Here is a 17,599-nt window from a genome sequence, read left to right as displayed (position 1 = left end):
TGCCTTGATTTGAAAGCAAACCGCTTTGAAGAGTTTTCCCGGTGTCTTAGCGCGTTTCCTGTGGGGGCTGAGGCAGAGACACATCCCCCCCACCTCCCCACCTCACCCCCCCTCCCTCCAGACACGTCATCTCTGTTTCAAGTTGCCTTGTCGACCTGTGCAAGGTCAAGTGCTGATCAGAGCGGCGGTGAAGAGCGGGAGTCTGTTGTTTGTAGCGAGGCGGGGAGGGGGGTGGGTTGCAGGGTTGAGGGTGCCCCCGACGCCGACGGACTGAGAAACAAAGGGGGGGAAGGGGGGGGGGGGGGAAGCAGTTTGCGTTTGCAGACGATAAAACAAACCAGGGAAGGCACGGAGAAAGATACACAGACAAGGGCGACCCGGCCGTGAGCGACTCCTCCGCCAGCTGGCTGAGACCGGTCGGGAGGATTCGTCTGCTCGTCTTTTAGGAAATGCTAGAGTTTGTGTTGGATATGGTACGAGACGGCGCAGTCATCGTTGGTTCAAAGAGGCGTTAAAAAAATGGGTGGGTCCCATTTAAGAGCGTACGTTCTCGATAATGATTCAGGTTCACTGATCAAGAAACCTTGACACAAAAAACTAACAGTTCATGAAAATATATTGGTGTTGAATTTTTTCTTGCGTTGTTCATATATTTCTATATAGCGCTAGTTCTGGTTGGATCCAGACAGAGTGCTAGTCTGTGTGTACGATTACTGTGTTTTTCTTTCGCTCCCTTTAGCTGTCTATTGTTACAGAGACACGATCGCGTTTCCTCTGGGATTGGGTTACTGTAATATCATGAGATGACACGGAGAGCCATCTTGTCTTTGGCTGATATCAAACGCTTTAATTACAAGACAATTCATGATTTCATTGGACTGTTCTAGCAGAGCAAAACAAATAATGTATCTTCCCGGTAGACATGTCAACAGTGCTGACGATAGCGTCTCAGATTTCTCTCTTTGTACGTTGCTTCATTAGCGTTAACTCAAACAATGTCACGTAATTGACAATAGCACAAAGAAAAGTTACTTCATCGAAATAGATAACTTGGTCTTTGTTATAGTCATCAAAACAAACAGCAGCCGTAATTTCCCTTTTGTCCTTTTCATCAGCGTCTCAAGTGGCACGTAACTGTTTGCATACCAACACTGAAATTAAATGAAATAAACCCCACATAGTAATAGTGGGATTGTAATAAAAGTTCATTAGCGGAGCTTTCATTACCACACCAAACTAAGCATATTAATTTTGAACCCAAATTTCTTACAGCCTACATTCAGCTACAAACCGTTAAACGTCTGAAGTTTCAACATGAACTAACTTCAGTCCTCCCACTTCTTCCACTGTTTCTTAATGGTTACCAGTCCCCTTGTGAATAAGACTGTAGCGTGCTATCCGTGAGCCGCCCTTTAAAAACACCAGGAGAGCATCCGGCACCAACGCAGACCACAGTCAACTGACCCTTCATGTTGCCATCATCGTCATTATAAGCATCCCTGGGCTTCTGTTGTCATTAACGTTCATCTCTCTGTGTGCCACAGACACGACCCCACCTGGAGTTGGATGGAATCAGATTCAGCCAGCAGTGTGCGATATATTTAATGATTCATGTGAAGCAATCGCCGAGCAGTTGAACTATTTGAAGAAAAACTATTTCAGTGAACGTGTTTTTGATCCAGTCCTGTTGCTATTACACCAATCCAAACGATATCCAAAAGATCAAAAGCTATAATGAAAGAAGTGTTTAAGGTCTGGTAATGGAGGGATTTGTATATGTGTGCATGTGACTCCAATATAGACAAAAAAAACAAGATGGGGGTCGGTTTTCCCTTTCCGACGTATCACACACTGGATGAGGAAAACAGATGCAATCAGAAGTTGCAGGACCGCACACTAAGCGCTCTTAGCTAGGTGCTTCCGGGTGATTAGCTGTACGGATGTGTAGGATATAAACCACCCCCTGGCTGCTGGGAGCCTCGCCACCAGAGCACGGAGAACCTCTGCTCTGACATCATCAGAGGGGTGCCGGGGACCCCACATTCCAAGAACGTCACCTTTAGACCCCCAAAGCTATCTTTTGGTGGGCAGCGCGCCAGCGACGGTTTATCGCAGTGCGGTCGTAACCTGATGATTAGGGCGGACAAAAGACGAAGAGAATGAGGAAAAATCAATCCTTGGCAGCAGAGTGTGTGGAGCAGCGCAGTGTTTCTATATGCAACCCGGTACTGATTGAAGCAGGGATAAAGTAACATCAGAGTGTAGTCAGGGCCGCCGGGGAGACTAGGGAGTCTCATTAAGTCTGTTTAAACGTGCTCCGGGCCCAGGGTGGGAGTCCATCGCGGTCTGGGCGGTGGTGGTCCGCCTTTATTCTTACTTTTGGTAAACATGGACATGAAGGCCGGAGGGCAGAGTGCAGGATTTCTTTAGAGCGGCTGCGATAAAAATTAGTTAACAAACAACGCATAACATGAAAGAGAACAATGGCAAAGCTATTACACCGATTCAGTTTTTTGTGTGTGTGTCTGCGTGTGTATTTTGTTAAACACATTAACGTGACATAAGTCTGCGCTAGGGATCGTTAATTATTTTTAGAACAGTAATAGCAGCTATTTGTGTCGAACACAGGACACAAACGTCCGAAGTCTCAGACTGTTTCCCGCCGTGGCTATCCTCCATCATCAACAAAAAGAATGCATCAATAAAATTCATGAATTTAACGGTGGAATATTGCATCCTCCCCAGGCCCTCCCCCGTACCAACAAGGTCACCATCTGTAGAACCCGTATGAAACGGGGAGGATTTGCATGAATAAAGACACCTACGTTAGCACAACAACGAGAGACAGACGGGTTGTCGGTTCATTCCCCCACCGCCTGATCACATTATTATTCGCCGGGCGCGGGCCAAAACGCCTACGGTAAACAGCGGCGAACGACTTGTGAACAACGTATGTCAGGAGGGATGATGAAACACTGTGGACAATGCGCGCAATCTCCACCAGAAACATCTTGCGTGTCAAATATGCAAAAACCTGAGCAGATTTAATTTAATACTTGGCATCTTTGATACTGCTCCATGTTGACATCCAATATTGGCCCTTGGGATTTTATGATAGCATATTTTAAACGCCAATCCGAGCCGAGCAACCCGTACTGGTTGCCGGTTGACGACTCCGACGGCTACTTTCTCCTTCCTTAAAAAGTAGGGAGAAAGAAGTATTGACGCACAACATTTTCCGGGATGAGCCCTGATGTCCCCGCCGGACCTCGCTGCCTTGATATCGCTTATGGGCGGTCGTGCGTATCCGCAGCCGTCACAGAAAGCGGCTTATGGATCGGCAGAGGATATCCAAGCTCTCGTAAGGCGACGGCCCTTCCGCTCGTCAATACACGCCGTAATACATGACCCCCCCCCCCCCCCCCCCCCCCCCCCCACACACACACACACACACACCCACCCAGCTCGCCGTGCGCCCGACACGTCGCCTCAGGTGGAGGGATATCGAGCCAGCGTGTCACATCACCCGCTGGTGCTGTGTGTGTCCCTCTGTTTCTCTGTGTGTGTGTGTGTCTTTCTGTGTGTGTCTCGGTGTGTCTCTGTGTGTGTGTGTCTCTCTCTCTCTCTCTCTCTCTCCCTCTCTCTCTCTTTCAATCTCTCTCTCTCTGCTGTTCGCCGATAAGGGTGCCCTTGTGCGGTGTGTGTGTTTGTGTGGTTGTGTGTGTGTGTGTGTGTGTGTGTGTGTGTGTGTGTGTGTGTGTGTGTGTGTGTGTGTGTGTGTGTGTGTGTGTGTGTGTGTGTGTGTGTGTGTGTATGTGTGCGCAGCCTCGTTCTCAGGAAGAACGTGAGGTAATGCGTTTGGTTTTGACTAAACGTTATTAGAACTAATGCCTCTCCTTCTTTTAATCGCGCGCCTACGAGAAGGTCGCACCCGCTGAACGACTGCCGTCGTTAATTTAAATAAATGTCCCGTTTTCAATCAAAGCCCAAAGTACCCCGAATAGTCGTCATCGGAATGAAAAAACTTTCAATCTGGTGCGGCAAATTGCTCACACTTTTCCAACCCGCAACCGGCTGAACGCATTTGGAACCCAAACTATCGAATAAAAAACCGGAATAAATCTCGTCTTGAATCTCGTCTCCGGTCGCCGGAATTGCTCTTCTGGTGGCGGGCGGCTATTGACAAAAAAAAGTCGGAAACGATTTCCGACAACTGCTGGCGGTACGTTTTATTGGGGTATAAGTAGGTATCAGAAAGAGAAGGAACCAGGAACAACAGCGCGGCGCGCCAACGCAACGCTGGAGCTGTGCTGGGTAATCTCCGGCACATCAGAGGAGGGGGGAGGAGGTGGAGGAGGAGGAGGAAGAGAGGGGTGAGGTGGGGGAGGAGGAGGAGAGAGGTGAGGAGGAGGAGGAAGAGAGGGGTGAGGTGGGGGAGGAGGAGGAGGAGGAGGAGGAGGAGGAGTGAGGAGGAGGAGGAGGGGGGGGTTTACGGCGTGGGCGTTGATTGGAAACACAGCGCGGCGGAGCCCTGGTCTCCCTGTGATGGTGTGTGATCTCCGGCAGGGTTGCGTGTGCTCTGCGCTCGGCAGCCGGGCTGAGGCAGCCCATTACCGCCCCCCCGCCGATGGGGGGGCCCAGATAGCGCGCCGCGGGGAGGAACAACAGGAAATGAGGAAGAGCACGCCGGGCGGAACGAACACGCCGTCACGCCGAGGACGGGGCGTGTGTGTTAGTGTGCGTGTGCGCGTGTGTGTGTGTGTGTGTGTGTGTGTGTGTGTGTGTGTGTGTGTGTGTGTGTGTGTGTGTGTGTGTGTGTGTGTGTGTGTGTGTGTGTGTGTGTGTGGACGAGCCTGTGTGCCGCGTGGGAGACAGTGAGATGGAGGAAGAGAGCGAGAGAGGAGCGAGAGAGAACGAGAGAGAGAGAGAGGGGCGAGAGTGAGAGAGAGAGAGAGGGAGAGAGAGAGAGAGCGAGCGAGAGAGGGGAGAGCGAGAGAGGGGCGAGAGCGAGAGAGGGTTGAGAGTGAGAGAGAGAGAGAGAGAGAGAGAGGGGCGAGAGAGTAAGGGTGGAAGTGCAGAGATCGAACATTGAAGTTCCTTCCATAAGCCTCCCGCTGTGAATCATGGCTGATCCACAGTCGAGATCCCATCAGCTCATCTCTGCTTTGTCTATCTCTTGGGGGGGGATCATTGACCCGTCCATTCACCCACCCGACGCGAGGAGGTCGGTGAGGGGTGGCTATGCGGAGTGTAAAGGGGTTGGCAGGGTTGCCAGATTGGGCCCGATTTCCCGCCCAAATCTGAGCACTGCAGCCAGGGTTTCCGGATTAGGAGGGGAAATCGGGCCCAATCTGGCAACACTCGGGGTGGGGGTTGGGTTGGTTTTTGACGTACCCTCCGGGACTGGATCTCCTTCACGTAGAGCGGCAGCAGGAACTCGGAGAAGCCCTCCAGGCGGATCCCGTCCTGGCTCAGCTGGAGGTTCCCCATTCCGCCCTGCGACATAAAACCACAACGAGTCCATTAACAGCGACATTAACCAGCCCCTCTGATAGGCTGAGTGTGGCTCAGCAGGTAGAGTGGGTCGGCTGGTAACCGGCAGGATGCTGGTTCGATCCCCGGCTCTTCCTGGCCGAGGGTCGAGGTGTCCCTGATCAAAACTGCTCCCGACGAGCTGGCTGTCGCCTTTGCTTGGTTGACCCCCCCGCTGTTGTGTGACTGGGCATTTGCATGAAAGGGTGAATGTACGGCAATATTGTGAAAGCGCTTTGAGTGGCCACTGGCTGTGTAAATGCTAAATTCTTCCTCACTCTGTCCTATCACCGCTACCCCCAGAGCACATCAAACCCGAACCGCGTTTTATCCACCGGGGCGGAGAATTTACCTAACGCCGCTATGCGCGGCTCCTCCACCCAACCGCCACATCGGCGATTGTTACCGGTGACTCACAACAAAGCAAACACGCACAAATGCCCCGCACGCACACTACCCAAACTGAGATTCTGACGGGAATCATTGTGACATTTAATCACAGGAGATTCCCGTCTCGTGCTTCTGGGAGGAAATGTCACGCAGAGGCAGTGGACCACGAGAGAGGGGGGACGCCAGGCACGGCGGACGCACTCGCTCGCGGAGTGATGGGTAGGTGAGCGAAGTGACAGCAGCGCCCTGGACGGCGGGAGCGACGGAGAAGGGAAACGGAAATCACATATTAGTGCCGATCACTACGCGGGCCGGGGGGGGGGGGGGGGGGGGGGGGGGGGGGGGGGGGCCGGGGGGGGGTGGATGATGTCGCGTGGCGTTCGATTCGTCGATGGATCCCCTTTGCAGAGCCCGATGAGGTGTCCTGGAGCGAGGACTCACAGGCCGCCCGGAGTAATGGTCGAGCGATACCCATTAGTGGGATCGCCAGACATGAAATCAAAGAACAAACAAAACACCCCCGCCTCTGCTATCACCAGCCCGCTGGGAGGGGGGGGGGGGCGACAGAGCTGTTATTAGACCGCCGGGGTCCCCCAGGGACGGGGAGGCGGGGACGTGGGCCCCACGGGGGGCCCCCACCACGCTGTCTGGTGACGCGCGTCACACACTGATGAGGAGGGAGGGAGGGAGGGAGGGAGGGAGATAGGGAGGGAGGGAGGGAATAAGGTAGGGAGGGAGGGAGGGAGGGAGGGAGGGAAGAAGGGAAGAAGAGAGGGAAGAAGGGAGATAGGGAGGGATGGATGGATGGAGGGAGGGAAGAAGGGAGGGTTAGAGGGAAGAAGGGAGGGAGGGAGGGAAGAAGGGAGATAGGGAGGGAGGGAGGGAGGGAGGGAGGGAATAAGGTAGGGAGGGAGGGATGGATGGAGGGAGGGAAGAAGGGAGGGATAGAGGGAGGGAGGGGGGGCGAGGTGGGAGGTGTTACTGGTGGGTGACCACTAGAGATGGTCAGGAAATCTGTCCCACTCGAGTGGTTTGGGGGGGGGGGGGGGATGTTGGTGTGAGCTGTCATCGAGAGTGTGTTGACAAAGCGGTAGCCTGCGGCTAAGGCGCTGGATGGGTCACAGGGCTGCTGGGTCTTGGCTTGTCAGATCCCCCCTGCTGCGGAGTCAGCTGGCCCCGTCTGTAATCCCGCAGCGCATCCAAACACAGAAAACTAGATCTCCTTATTGAAAAGAAAACGGGTGGACCGTAAAATACAATTTATTCCTCTGCGTATTAAGGTCACGTTTGGGATTCCATTTCATTACATTTACGTTAATCTATACTTGACCTATATAAACGGCGCCCAAAATTAAAGTTTTGATGAGGCGCCCTTTTTAAACCTTAGCGATTCAATTTGAGGCATTTTCCATTTTACAAACATTCAACTGCCGGAGCCAGGACCTGCAGCAGTTTATCTGTGAAGCAGCTTTCCCACGGGTCAATAACTCCCGACGTTAGATAAGAAAAACACCAAAGCCTAACTGGCATCGTTTTTGGTGTGAAACCCAGCATGCTGAAAACAGAAAGCATGTTTCAGCTGGTTGGTTGGAGTGCATTGTGATCCACAACTGCGTATTTGGTTTGTGTGAATGTGAGCGGATGACGGCTGGTCTGATTGGACTATGGGGCTGAGTGAGGCTGCACACCTGTCGCACATTGACGGCTCAACATGCCATCATCCACGCACACACTCTCACAACATTATCCCAGGCGTCGGTACCTCAGCCTCATCTCAACCCATCACGTAACCAACAAAACAAACCCACCCCTAGTGTTGCCAGATTGGGCCCGATTTCCCTACCCAATCCGGCAACCCTGGCTGCAGCGCGCTGCAGCCAAGGTTGCCAGATTGTGCAGGGAAATCTTGCTGAACCAACAAAAAAAAAACCCAACCCCAGTGCAATCAGGGCTGCCAGATTGCGCAGGGAAATCTGGCCCAACCAACAAAACAAACCCACCCCCAGTGCAGCCAGGGTTGCCAGATTGGCAGGGGAAATCTGCCCCGATCTGGCAACACTGCCCAGCCCTTTTAAACCCCAACATTGTTCTCCACATCATCCGCACTGAAGACCTCCCAGTAGCCACGGGCCAGTGTTCCCAGTAGACCCTGTGCCCGGTGCACGTACCGTGGACAGGTTCATGACCTTGATGATCCAAACGGTCAGGGCCAGGTTCACGATCATGGTGACCAGGAAGAGCAGCAGGAGGAAGTAGAGGCAGCGCTTCCTCCAGCCGTACAGGCCCACCGTGTAGATGACGTCATCGGGGACGGGGGGTCTCTGGAGGTGCAGGCTCTGGGGCCCGGGGATGTACTGCTCCTGAGCGGGGGGACAATGGTAAATGTTAAATGGACTGCATTCTCTAACCAGTGGTAAGGCTGGGCGAATAATCAAGCTTCGATCTCGACTCCGATTTTAGCGTAAAACGATCACAAAACGAAAATAATCGAACAGCTGGATACATATCTGTACATTATTTTAGATTTGAACATTTTCTTTTTGACCCTTTTGTGTATTTTTTTACGACGAAATTTCAAAGTTCTCAGTTACTAAGGGCTTTTGGTAGAGGCATGCTGAATAAATACATCATTTTTCCTCAAAAATAATCGAATAATCGTGATTTCAATATTGACCAAAATAATTGTGATTATGATTTTTTCCATAATCAAGCAGCGCTAACCAGTGGCCACCCAAAGCGCTTCACAATACAACACATTCACCCATTCATGCACACATTTACACACCGACGGAGGTGTCAGACATGCAAGGCGACAGGCAGCTCGTCGGGGGCAGTTAGGTCGAGGCGTCTTGCTCAGCGACGGCTCGAGGAGGAGGAGCCGGGAATCGAGATAGCAACCTTCCTGTTAGCAGCCAACCCGCTCTACATCCTCCGCCACACGCCGCCCGTGGAAGGTGACGTGATGCAGAAACGTGTGAGACAGGCTGACGTCGACGGTGGCAAGCTTCCTCTCACTCGCCTCGGCCGCGTCACCGCAAGTATTCCGTTATTGGAAAATAACGGGAAAGGCCGGAGTGGTTTATTCTGCTTACACCAGTTACCGATATTATTTAGGTTAGAGACGGATAGGACAAAAACATAGATAAGTGTGAAACAGTCATCGGATGTATGCATCATAGTGGTTTTAGCCAAAGCTAGTTCACGACACTTGTCCCTAGTAGGGCTTTTGGTTTAAAATAATAATACAAATTAACATTATTAAAAATAGGAAAATGAAAATGGAAGTGAGATAAATGGAAGAGAAAATAAGACATACAGAGAGAGCACAGTGTAAAAACGAAATATGAGAGCAAGATTGTTGCTAAATTAGCCACAATTTTGTGTTTCTTTTGAATGTGAAAAATGTAGTGATACCCGTTTCAAGTGGTCTGGCAGTGAGTTCCATAACTTTGTCCCTTTTATTGAGAAAGCAGTCTGAGCTAAAGATGTTCTGCGGAAGTGGATACTGCAATTGCGTTTTGGCGTTGCTCGGGTGGTGGATCTTGTACCACTTTGTAGTGTTGATATTGTTATGTATTTTAAGCACATAAGCTGCCCCCACATAGCCACAAGGAAGCAGGATCGAACACACAAGCTGCATTACCTCCACATAGCCCCAAGGAAGCAGGATCAAACATATAAGCTGTAATTACTATACATAGCCACAAAGGGAGCAGGACCAACATATAAGCTGCAATAACTACTCCAGCCACAGATGGCAGCACCTTTAGACAGGTGAGGAAGCCGGAGCCAATACGTCACATAGGCCACGCCCACTTCACATAGGACACGCCTACTTCATAGGCCACGCCTACTTGATACAAACGGGGAGCGAGAGTCAGATGAGGTCAGAGACATATGGCAGCTCCGTTGAGAGCCCCGGGGAAAGCCCCCCGGGGCTGGAAGATAGCTCTGCGGTATCTCTCTCCACGCGCGTTCAATACAATTCCCTCCTTTTGCTTCATAGTTACCATACCGAAATACTTTAACAAATAAAGTGAGTTAAAAGCGACCCGGATTTAACTACTTTCTTCAAGAACACGACAATATGAGTCGGCGAGATATGAGTTACCTTACATTTAAAGGGTTGTTGGTTTTATATCATCTTATCAACTCACATTTTTAGCCTCACATCATTGGGTCTCACACCTCCCAGAACACAGAACGTTATCAGGGACGCACACGCACACGCACACGCTCACTCATATATTGATATATTGATATATTGATTGATATATCGAGTGGTAGGATAAAATGTATATAGATATAAAGTATAGATATAAAGTCATAGTCCGATAAAGTTAAGCTATTTTGCATATGGAATAGACGGTCTGCAGTGTGATGCTCTGATATTTAAACAAGGACTCCTCACTGCAAAGTAAAGACATCTATTACAGTAACCGGCAGTAACCACCCAGTATGTATGCAGCCAGAGAAGTAACCGTTTACTGTGTGAACTGGTTAACGGGGCACAATTAATGCGAACGTATCAAATATTGACGTGATGGGGGAAGTTGAACATCTGTGTTCATCCTAGTACGACAGCTCTGTGTGGAAAGAGTACAATGGCATCTGTGGGAGCAGAACTGTAAAAACCTCAACCACAATTAACATTTACGATTTATTATTTACAACTTGCAACCAAAAGTTGTTCCACTGGAATGGAGGGCAGAGCGACAGATGACAATAGCAGTAAACAAGTATACGACTCAATAAAACATTCATAAAACAGCCTTCACTCACATAATGGGTGAGTGCGTGTGATTTATTTCTCAAAAGAAAAGGGAACGAACCACTAAAAGTTGTGCTTTATCATTGAAATTATTCGCTTGGCTGAAACGTCTTTTCGGTAATTATCATCCTAGGGTTGGTAGGTAGGTATGGATGCTTTTGTGCACATTCATACACACACACACACACACACACACACACACACACACACACACACACACACACAAACACAAACACACACACTCTCAGAATCTGAGCGAATGGCAGAGTGATCCATCATGTACCGGTCTCGGCGGACAAGGTTATCTGAGTACAGAGATTTTCTTAACACGGTTACCATGGGGGCCGCACTTTAAAGCAACGGTGTCCTGCCTTCACACGCCGAGGAAATGAGAAGACACCTCGAGACTCATGGCGGATCTGTCGCTCATCAGTCACTTTCAAAAGTGAGTTGGCATTAAACCGTCTATTTATAGTATGGCTAATTACCAATCATATGCGCTGTGGCAAAAAAAAAAGCCATTAGCTAACAACCTGTAACTGAATAATCAATTGAATTAGCTCGGCGGCGAGAGAGAATCCCACGACTGAGCATACTAAATGACAACAAACGTACCTATCAATTACCTAAAGGTCAGGTTTGATGCGATAACTTTTCTTTGATAACGAACCAAAGCTTCCCCTGCCCACCACGGCCTCCACGTACGCGCATCATTAGTAAGTAACACAGCAACCTTTACACAAATAATTTATTTTTACCTCTCCCTGTAAGCCCCAGCTTACCCGTTCCTCCCTCCCTTCTGAGAATCCCAGCCAGCACAAACATTGTCCAATCCGAAGCTTGATGCTAGGACTGCTGACACATGGACACGAGACCCAAAGCCCTGAATCTGTCAAGGCACGGTGATGGGGAGAGGTGGGCGAAGATTATATGCCTCCATGCCCATTTTAAACCCAGCAGTGGGGTGGGGGATCCATCGTGCGCCCGCTGGGCCGTAGCCCACGTGTTGTTGTTTTTTTGCGCTTTGCGCTCGAAAAGGAACACTGCAGAAATAGTGCAACTGAATCAGACAACATTATAAACACACGGGGGGGGGGGGGGGGGATCAAACGCTGATGTGATGCTGCATAATGAAAGAAAATGAGACGTCCATTGCGTCTGATCACGTTAATCAGCGCCATCGGCGGACGCTCCCTCACTTGGCGGTGGTGGTGGTGGGGGGTGGGGGTGGTCCCACGAGGCTGGCGGTAGAAAAACATTGGGTGAAAAAACGGCGTGTGCGTTAATGACTGTGCATACATATACCCGTCATCCTGTCCTCCCTGTTCCCTCCCCCCTCTCCCTGTGTTGTGTCCCCCCCGACTGTACAATAGCCCCCACAGCTCTCAGTGGGGGGCGTGAAGGGGGGGGCGGCGATGGACTGATACCACATATCAATCATCGGTAGGTGAGTGTGTGTACCTAAAATGTGTTTTAGGTACATGGTATATGTTCTTTGAGGTATGAGACCCGATTGTGATTACGAAATACAAAAGTTACGGAAATATGTCCGTAAGTATACCCATATATCAATCATCAGTGAGCCATTGTATGCGTCCTGAAAGTGTGGGTCCTTCGAGACGTTAGACCCAACGATCTATGAGGCTAAAATACAAAAGTTAGGCTACAGAAAAAATACCAATCCATCGATCAACCATCGGTGAGTGAGTGCATGCATCCCCAAAGTCCCCCTTCTTTGAGGTGTGAGACCCGATGATGTGACGCTTAAATGTAAAAGCTCGCCCCCTGATCCGGGACCAGTCCGAGGGGCGTATGTGTGAGCGCATGCGTATCGCCGGCCGCTGTTCTCCAGCCACGCGGGACGACAGGGTGGCGGGCCGTGGCAAGCATGGCCTCGCTCCCACCGTCCAGCCATCGATGCAGATTACGCTGCATGGCTGATAAGCGAGGCGTATCCCACGGTTCAGGCTGAAAAGAGGAGCCTAAAAAGGCATGGGAACCCCCCCCCCCGACCCGTCCAACATAACCCCGACTCCATCTCATTCCACTTCAAAGGTTTATTCAAACCACGGTCTGTCGATAGCACAGCGCCCCACTGCTTGCCGGGTATTGAGCATCGTGACAACCCTGAGCTCTCTGAGCCGAACGGTCTCTCCTTCCAGCGGAGAAGGTGACAGGACCGCCCTCTGGCATCACAGTGTGGCTTTAGAAATCGATGGATGGAAAGACGAAGCATCCCCTGGCTTTGAACGAAAGTACAACAGTAACGGGCCGCACGCACATGATCTGCAAACCTAAATCTATAAGTCGAAGTGCACGTCATTAATAATTGATATCATTTTAAAGTATGCATTTAACTGAAGCACGCTTTTAATGCGTGTACAAATGCAATTATTAATGAAAGCACGCAACTCTTTTGTCCACACTTTAGTAGGAATATCCTGATGCAATGCCATGTACCGGCTGAACAAGCTCTAGTTCTTGAATCCCCAAATCAACCAAGCGTGCGTTAAGTTATAAGGGGGGAAACTGCGGACCCATCCCACAGACACTCAGCAGGACGCTGAACGAACGTGGCAGCGTTCACATTCGGTCCGAGTAATATTAGCAGACAATGAGCCTAAATAATGCATCCCAAAGAAGAGGCTTCCGCCAGGAAAAGGCTTACAACGTCTCCTCCTCCGTCGTGGAGCCGGCGCTCCTCGAGGAGCAGCGACTCCTGCGCTCTGACGGGAAGGGGCCAGACCCCGTCACCCACGGACAGACGTCTCTCCGTGGGATGTTTTGACTCCAGAGCCTTCGCTGGCCCAGAAATGTCAGCTTCCAGATTCCAATCTCGCCGCTCATACGTTGAGACGTGAGGAGGGGGGGGGGGGGGGGGGGGGTAGGAAAGGATGAGCGGGGGGGCGGGCGTGGCACCGGAGGCACGGCGATGGGAGTCCCGGGAGCGGAAGACCCCGAGGGACCACTTTCTATTGGCTGAACCCCCTTCCTTCCTGGTTGCTTTGATGGTGTCACAACCTGTTGCGCCAGCATTCCCACGGTTGTCATTTCACACGAGGGGCCTCGCGGAATTGCTTCTATGCGCTCCCATCGACGATGATAGACGTACGCAATCTTATCTCGAGGGACCCAGACAGTCGAAATTACCATACTAAGGCACATCATCTCCACACAACAGGGGATGTGATAAGACCATCTACGGGCGAATCAATACTATTTCACGCTAAAATAGAAACATATGGCGCACAACCAAAGTCTTTTGAGCTCGACTGCAGTGCCAAGACGACCGGGGCAAGGCATCTACAGTCTATTTCTAATCCACTGTTGCTAGGGGGGAAACTTCACTTGTAATTTCTATGGCAACCCAGAGTTCCCAGCAACCGGTTGATCACGCTGAACGTGATCTCTTTGCAGGGTTTTTAATGCATACATTACCCGGGGCCCACCCTCTAAACCCTACACTGCACTGCACTGCACTGAGTCCAAAGAGGAGTGTGTGGTGTGGGGCGGGGACCTCATCGCAGGTGTCGTTCCACATTGGGCCGGTCGCGGATGATGTGCCGCGGCGGAGTCCTCGCCGACAGGGCGTGCACTTTGCACTATGCCCATCAGGCACAGGAGGGGGGTGAGGGCGGATCTGGTAGACACAGTCCTCCGCAAAGCGAACCAGACAGTCCCAAAGAACAGAGTGCAACGACAGAGTTGGGATTGCAGGATGCTTAGCTTGGAACATCAATGCGACCAAGCATCAAAACGCAATTCTTTCAAAAGCAGCTGTGCGTTTCAGGGAAAACAAAGCATGTATCCTTGACGTTGTTGTGGTTTTTCCTTTTCCTGAAAAAAAGGACAAAACATCACCCCGTAGCCTTTGAAAGGGAACCCAATTCAATAGCTTCCTACAGCTGACTGTATCTGACAACTCCTGCCTTGTAGCCCATTCTATTCCGAGCGTATTCACATTGCTAACTAACTTTTATCTCCAAGCAGTCATAACACAAAGCGGCTCCACGGAGATAGGCAGTGGGAGGAAAAAGGTCCAAGAGATGTTACTACTACTGTGCCTACAGCGCTTCCATAACACATGCACTGGGTTCGCATGAACAGGCTACTTTGTCCCATCGTCTTGATGAATAAATGGGTTCTGAGATCAGCCCGTTTCTCTCCGGAACAGAAATGCTTCGGGGAATGGCGGGGAAAAGGTCTTCAGAGCCTTGTGAACGTACTCCACTGACGGAGCCAGGGCTTGCAATTACCTAGCAGTCCTTTTCTTTTTGCTCTGCCAGCGAGCCTCATCTTCACCAATTACCGAAGAGGAGGAGGAGGGGGGGGAGTATGGGGGGGGGGGGGGGGGGGGGGGGGGATCAAACGCTGATGTGATGCTGCAGCGGCAGCAAAACATGGATGAGGAGGCCGACCGCTTAATGAAAGAAAATGAGACGTTCATTGCGTCTGATCACGTTAATCAGCGCCATCGGCGGACGCTCCCTCACTTGGCGGTGGTGGTGGTGGTGGTGGTGGGCTGGTGGGGGTGGTCCCACGAGGCTGGCGGTAGAAAAACATTGGATAAAAAAACGGCGTGTGCGTTAATGACTGTGCATACATATACCCGTCATCCTGTCCTCCCTGGTCCCTCCCCCTCTCCCTGCGTTGCGTCCCCCCCGACTGTACAATAGCCCCCCCAGCTCTCAGTGGGGGGTGTCAGAGCGGGGGGGGGGGGGGCGGCGATGGACTGATTCAGGCCAGCGGTATGACATATTTACCAGATCAGGTGTTTCCATTGTAATGGAGCGTCTGCTTTCATTGTTGACAGTAGAGTGAGAGGAGCACAACAACTAAGAGAATCAAACAGCGGTTGAGGGGGAGGGGCGACGTCGACGCATGCCAGTCACTGTGGCCTGTCGGGCGGAGCCCTTTCATGCCGCGGTTGTTTTCCATCAGAGGCGGCGGCGGCGGCGGCGGTGGTTTAGCGCCCGGCCTCTCAGAACGCCGCCGGCGACCATCGCGGTCGGCCATCGCTGAAAAGGCTGAATCCAATTTGGGCGGCCCCGTCTGCTTGCGTGCGGGGGACACAACGGGAGCGGGGTTCCCGTCGATGGTTTGAACTTTGCTCGTGTGAGGCTGCCCTTTCGGCGTCCCCGCGGATGGCGGAGCACTTAGCGCGAGGCGACACAGGAGGGGATGGACACCAGAGCGCCGCAGCGGAGAGATGAAAGATCTCCATTAAGGTCACACCACTGAAAGGGTCTCTCTCGCGCTCTCTCTCTCTCTGTTCATACACTGAAGGGTCTCTCACTCTCACTCTCTCTCTCTCTCTCTCTTTCTCTCTTTCTGTTCGTACTCTCTCTCTCTGCATCTCTCTCTCTCTCTCTCTGTTCATACACTGAAGATGAGCTCTCTCTCTCTCTCTCTCTCTCTCTCTCTCTCTCTCTCTCTCTCTTTCTCTCTCGTTCAATCAGAACACGGGCCCCCGCGGCGATAGCTCTCCACATCACTGCGAATATTTTGCTGTCCAGATTGACTTTTTCCTGGAAAGCCTCAAAAGATGGACGCCGGGCGGCAACAACAAAGAGAGTAGGCGGGCGTGAAGAAGAAAGAAGAAACACAATACCTCCAATTAATCAAGTACAATGGAGAAAAATGAAAAAAGACTACTTCCAGAGACTGCATTGTACCCAGCACTTCATGTTTTGTCCAATCCTGTGCTGGATTATAAATTAAAAAAACCAAATATTCACATTCAATATGTACTTATATTTAGCATTCACTGACACCCACACTGCAAGTGGATATTGGATATTGAGCCCATGCCAGTGCAGAATATGGTTACTGAAATTATATTCAGTTAACTTGTGCTGCAAAGTGACCTTGTAACAAACATGTAATTGTTGCTTATTTGACACAAGGGAGATATTTGGAGTAAACAATGGCCCAAAACAACTGATAAAAACCGAGGCGGCACAGTGGAAATTAGCCCAATATATTTTGGCTATTCATGCCATATTTTAATAAATGACCGGCTTGCTGAATTTCCCATGTTGTGGGTGTTTCGAAAAAAAAGGGAATTTTCGATGTAAATAGACAATGTTCTGCGTGGTACAGGCATCATTTGATAATCCCTAGTGAGTCCTGAGAGCCAGCAGGGTCTTTTAAGAGCGGAGACTAGGGATGCAATTTGCATTCACCAGTGTGTCTCTCTCACACACACACATACACACACACACACACACACACACACACACACACACACACACACACACACACACACACATACACACACACACACACAGAGTCTAGTCAAGACTCCCCAACGCCTCTGAGGGTGATCACCATGATCCTTAATAAAGGTTTATCCTCATAATGGCCACACAATTTTTTTCAATTTGCAGACGGAAATTATTTCTGGTCTGCTAAGATGTTGACTCGACCCAGTTCATAACGACCAACCAACACTTCTAAACATGGATGGATGGACTGGAAGGGAAAGAGTGGGTTTGCTGTATAAGCAACCGACACCTCAATAAGACCTATCAAAATATTAGAATAATAATATCACAATTGAAAGATGTGTACCAAGAGCTGATCCACCTTAGACGAAGGAACTCGTGTGAATAAGATGATCTCTAATGAATGAATTAATAAATGAATGAGTGAATGTTCTGGGTGGATCCGTGTTTTGATCCTGCTATACTTTTTTGCGGGTGAAAATGATGGGTCAACGTTACACCTGTTGCGTTCAAGGAGCACCGTAGAAGTCTCCTATTTGGAGGGGTAAGTCATTTAACAAATAGCAACACAATGCTAAATATGTTTTTTTTTCCCTTTCCTTCATATTTTCTAAGCAGACTTTGCAATTAAAATACAACAACAGTAGAAACGGTTTCGGAAATGGCCCCAATAACATTA

At 50.4% G+C, this 17,599-nt stretch overlaps 1 protein-coding gene across 1 annotated transcript in view; it reads right to left on the bottom strand.

The window, feature by feature from the left end:
- The window catches only part of LOC307090878 (zeta-sarcoglycan-like), a gene marked incomplete at both ends in the record, with an annotated part of 28,925 nt that overhangs the window by 11,155 nt on the left and 171 nt on the right, over positions 1-17,599 (bottom strand). The window contains 2 exons of the mRNA XM_079757676.1: positions 5,395-5,496; positions 8,091-8,282. Coding sequence (XP_079613802.1) covers positions 5,395-5,496; positions 8,091-8,282 — 294 coding nt within the window. The remainder of the gene's footprint in view (positions 1-5,394; positions 5,497-8,090; positions 8,283-17,599) is intronic.

Source organism: Pollachius pollachius (assembly GCF_949987615.1).
Source record: "Pollachius pollachius genome assembly, chromosome: 20".
NCBI lineage: Eukaryota > Metazoa > Chordata > Actinopteri > Gadiformes > Gadidae > Pollachius > Pollachius pollachius.
The sequence above is the reverse complement of the archived record's forward strand: the minus strand, read 5'-3'. Positions and strand labels throughout refer to the sequence as shown.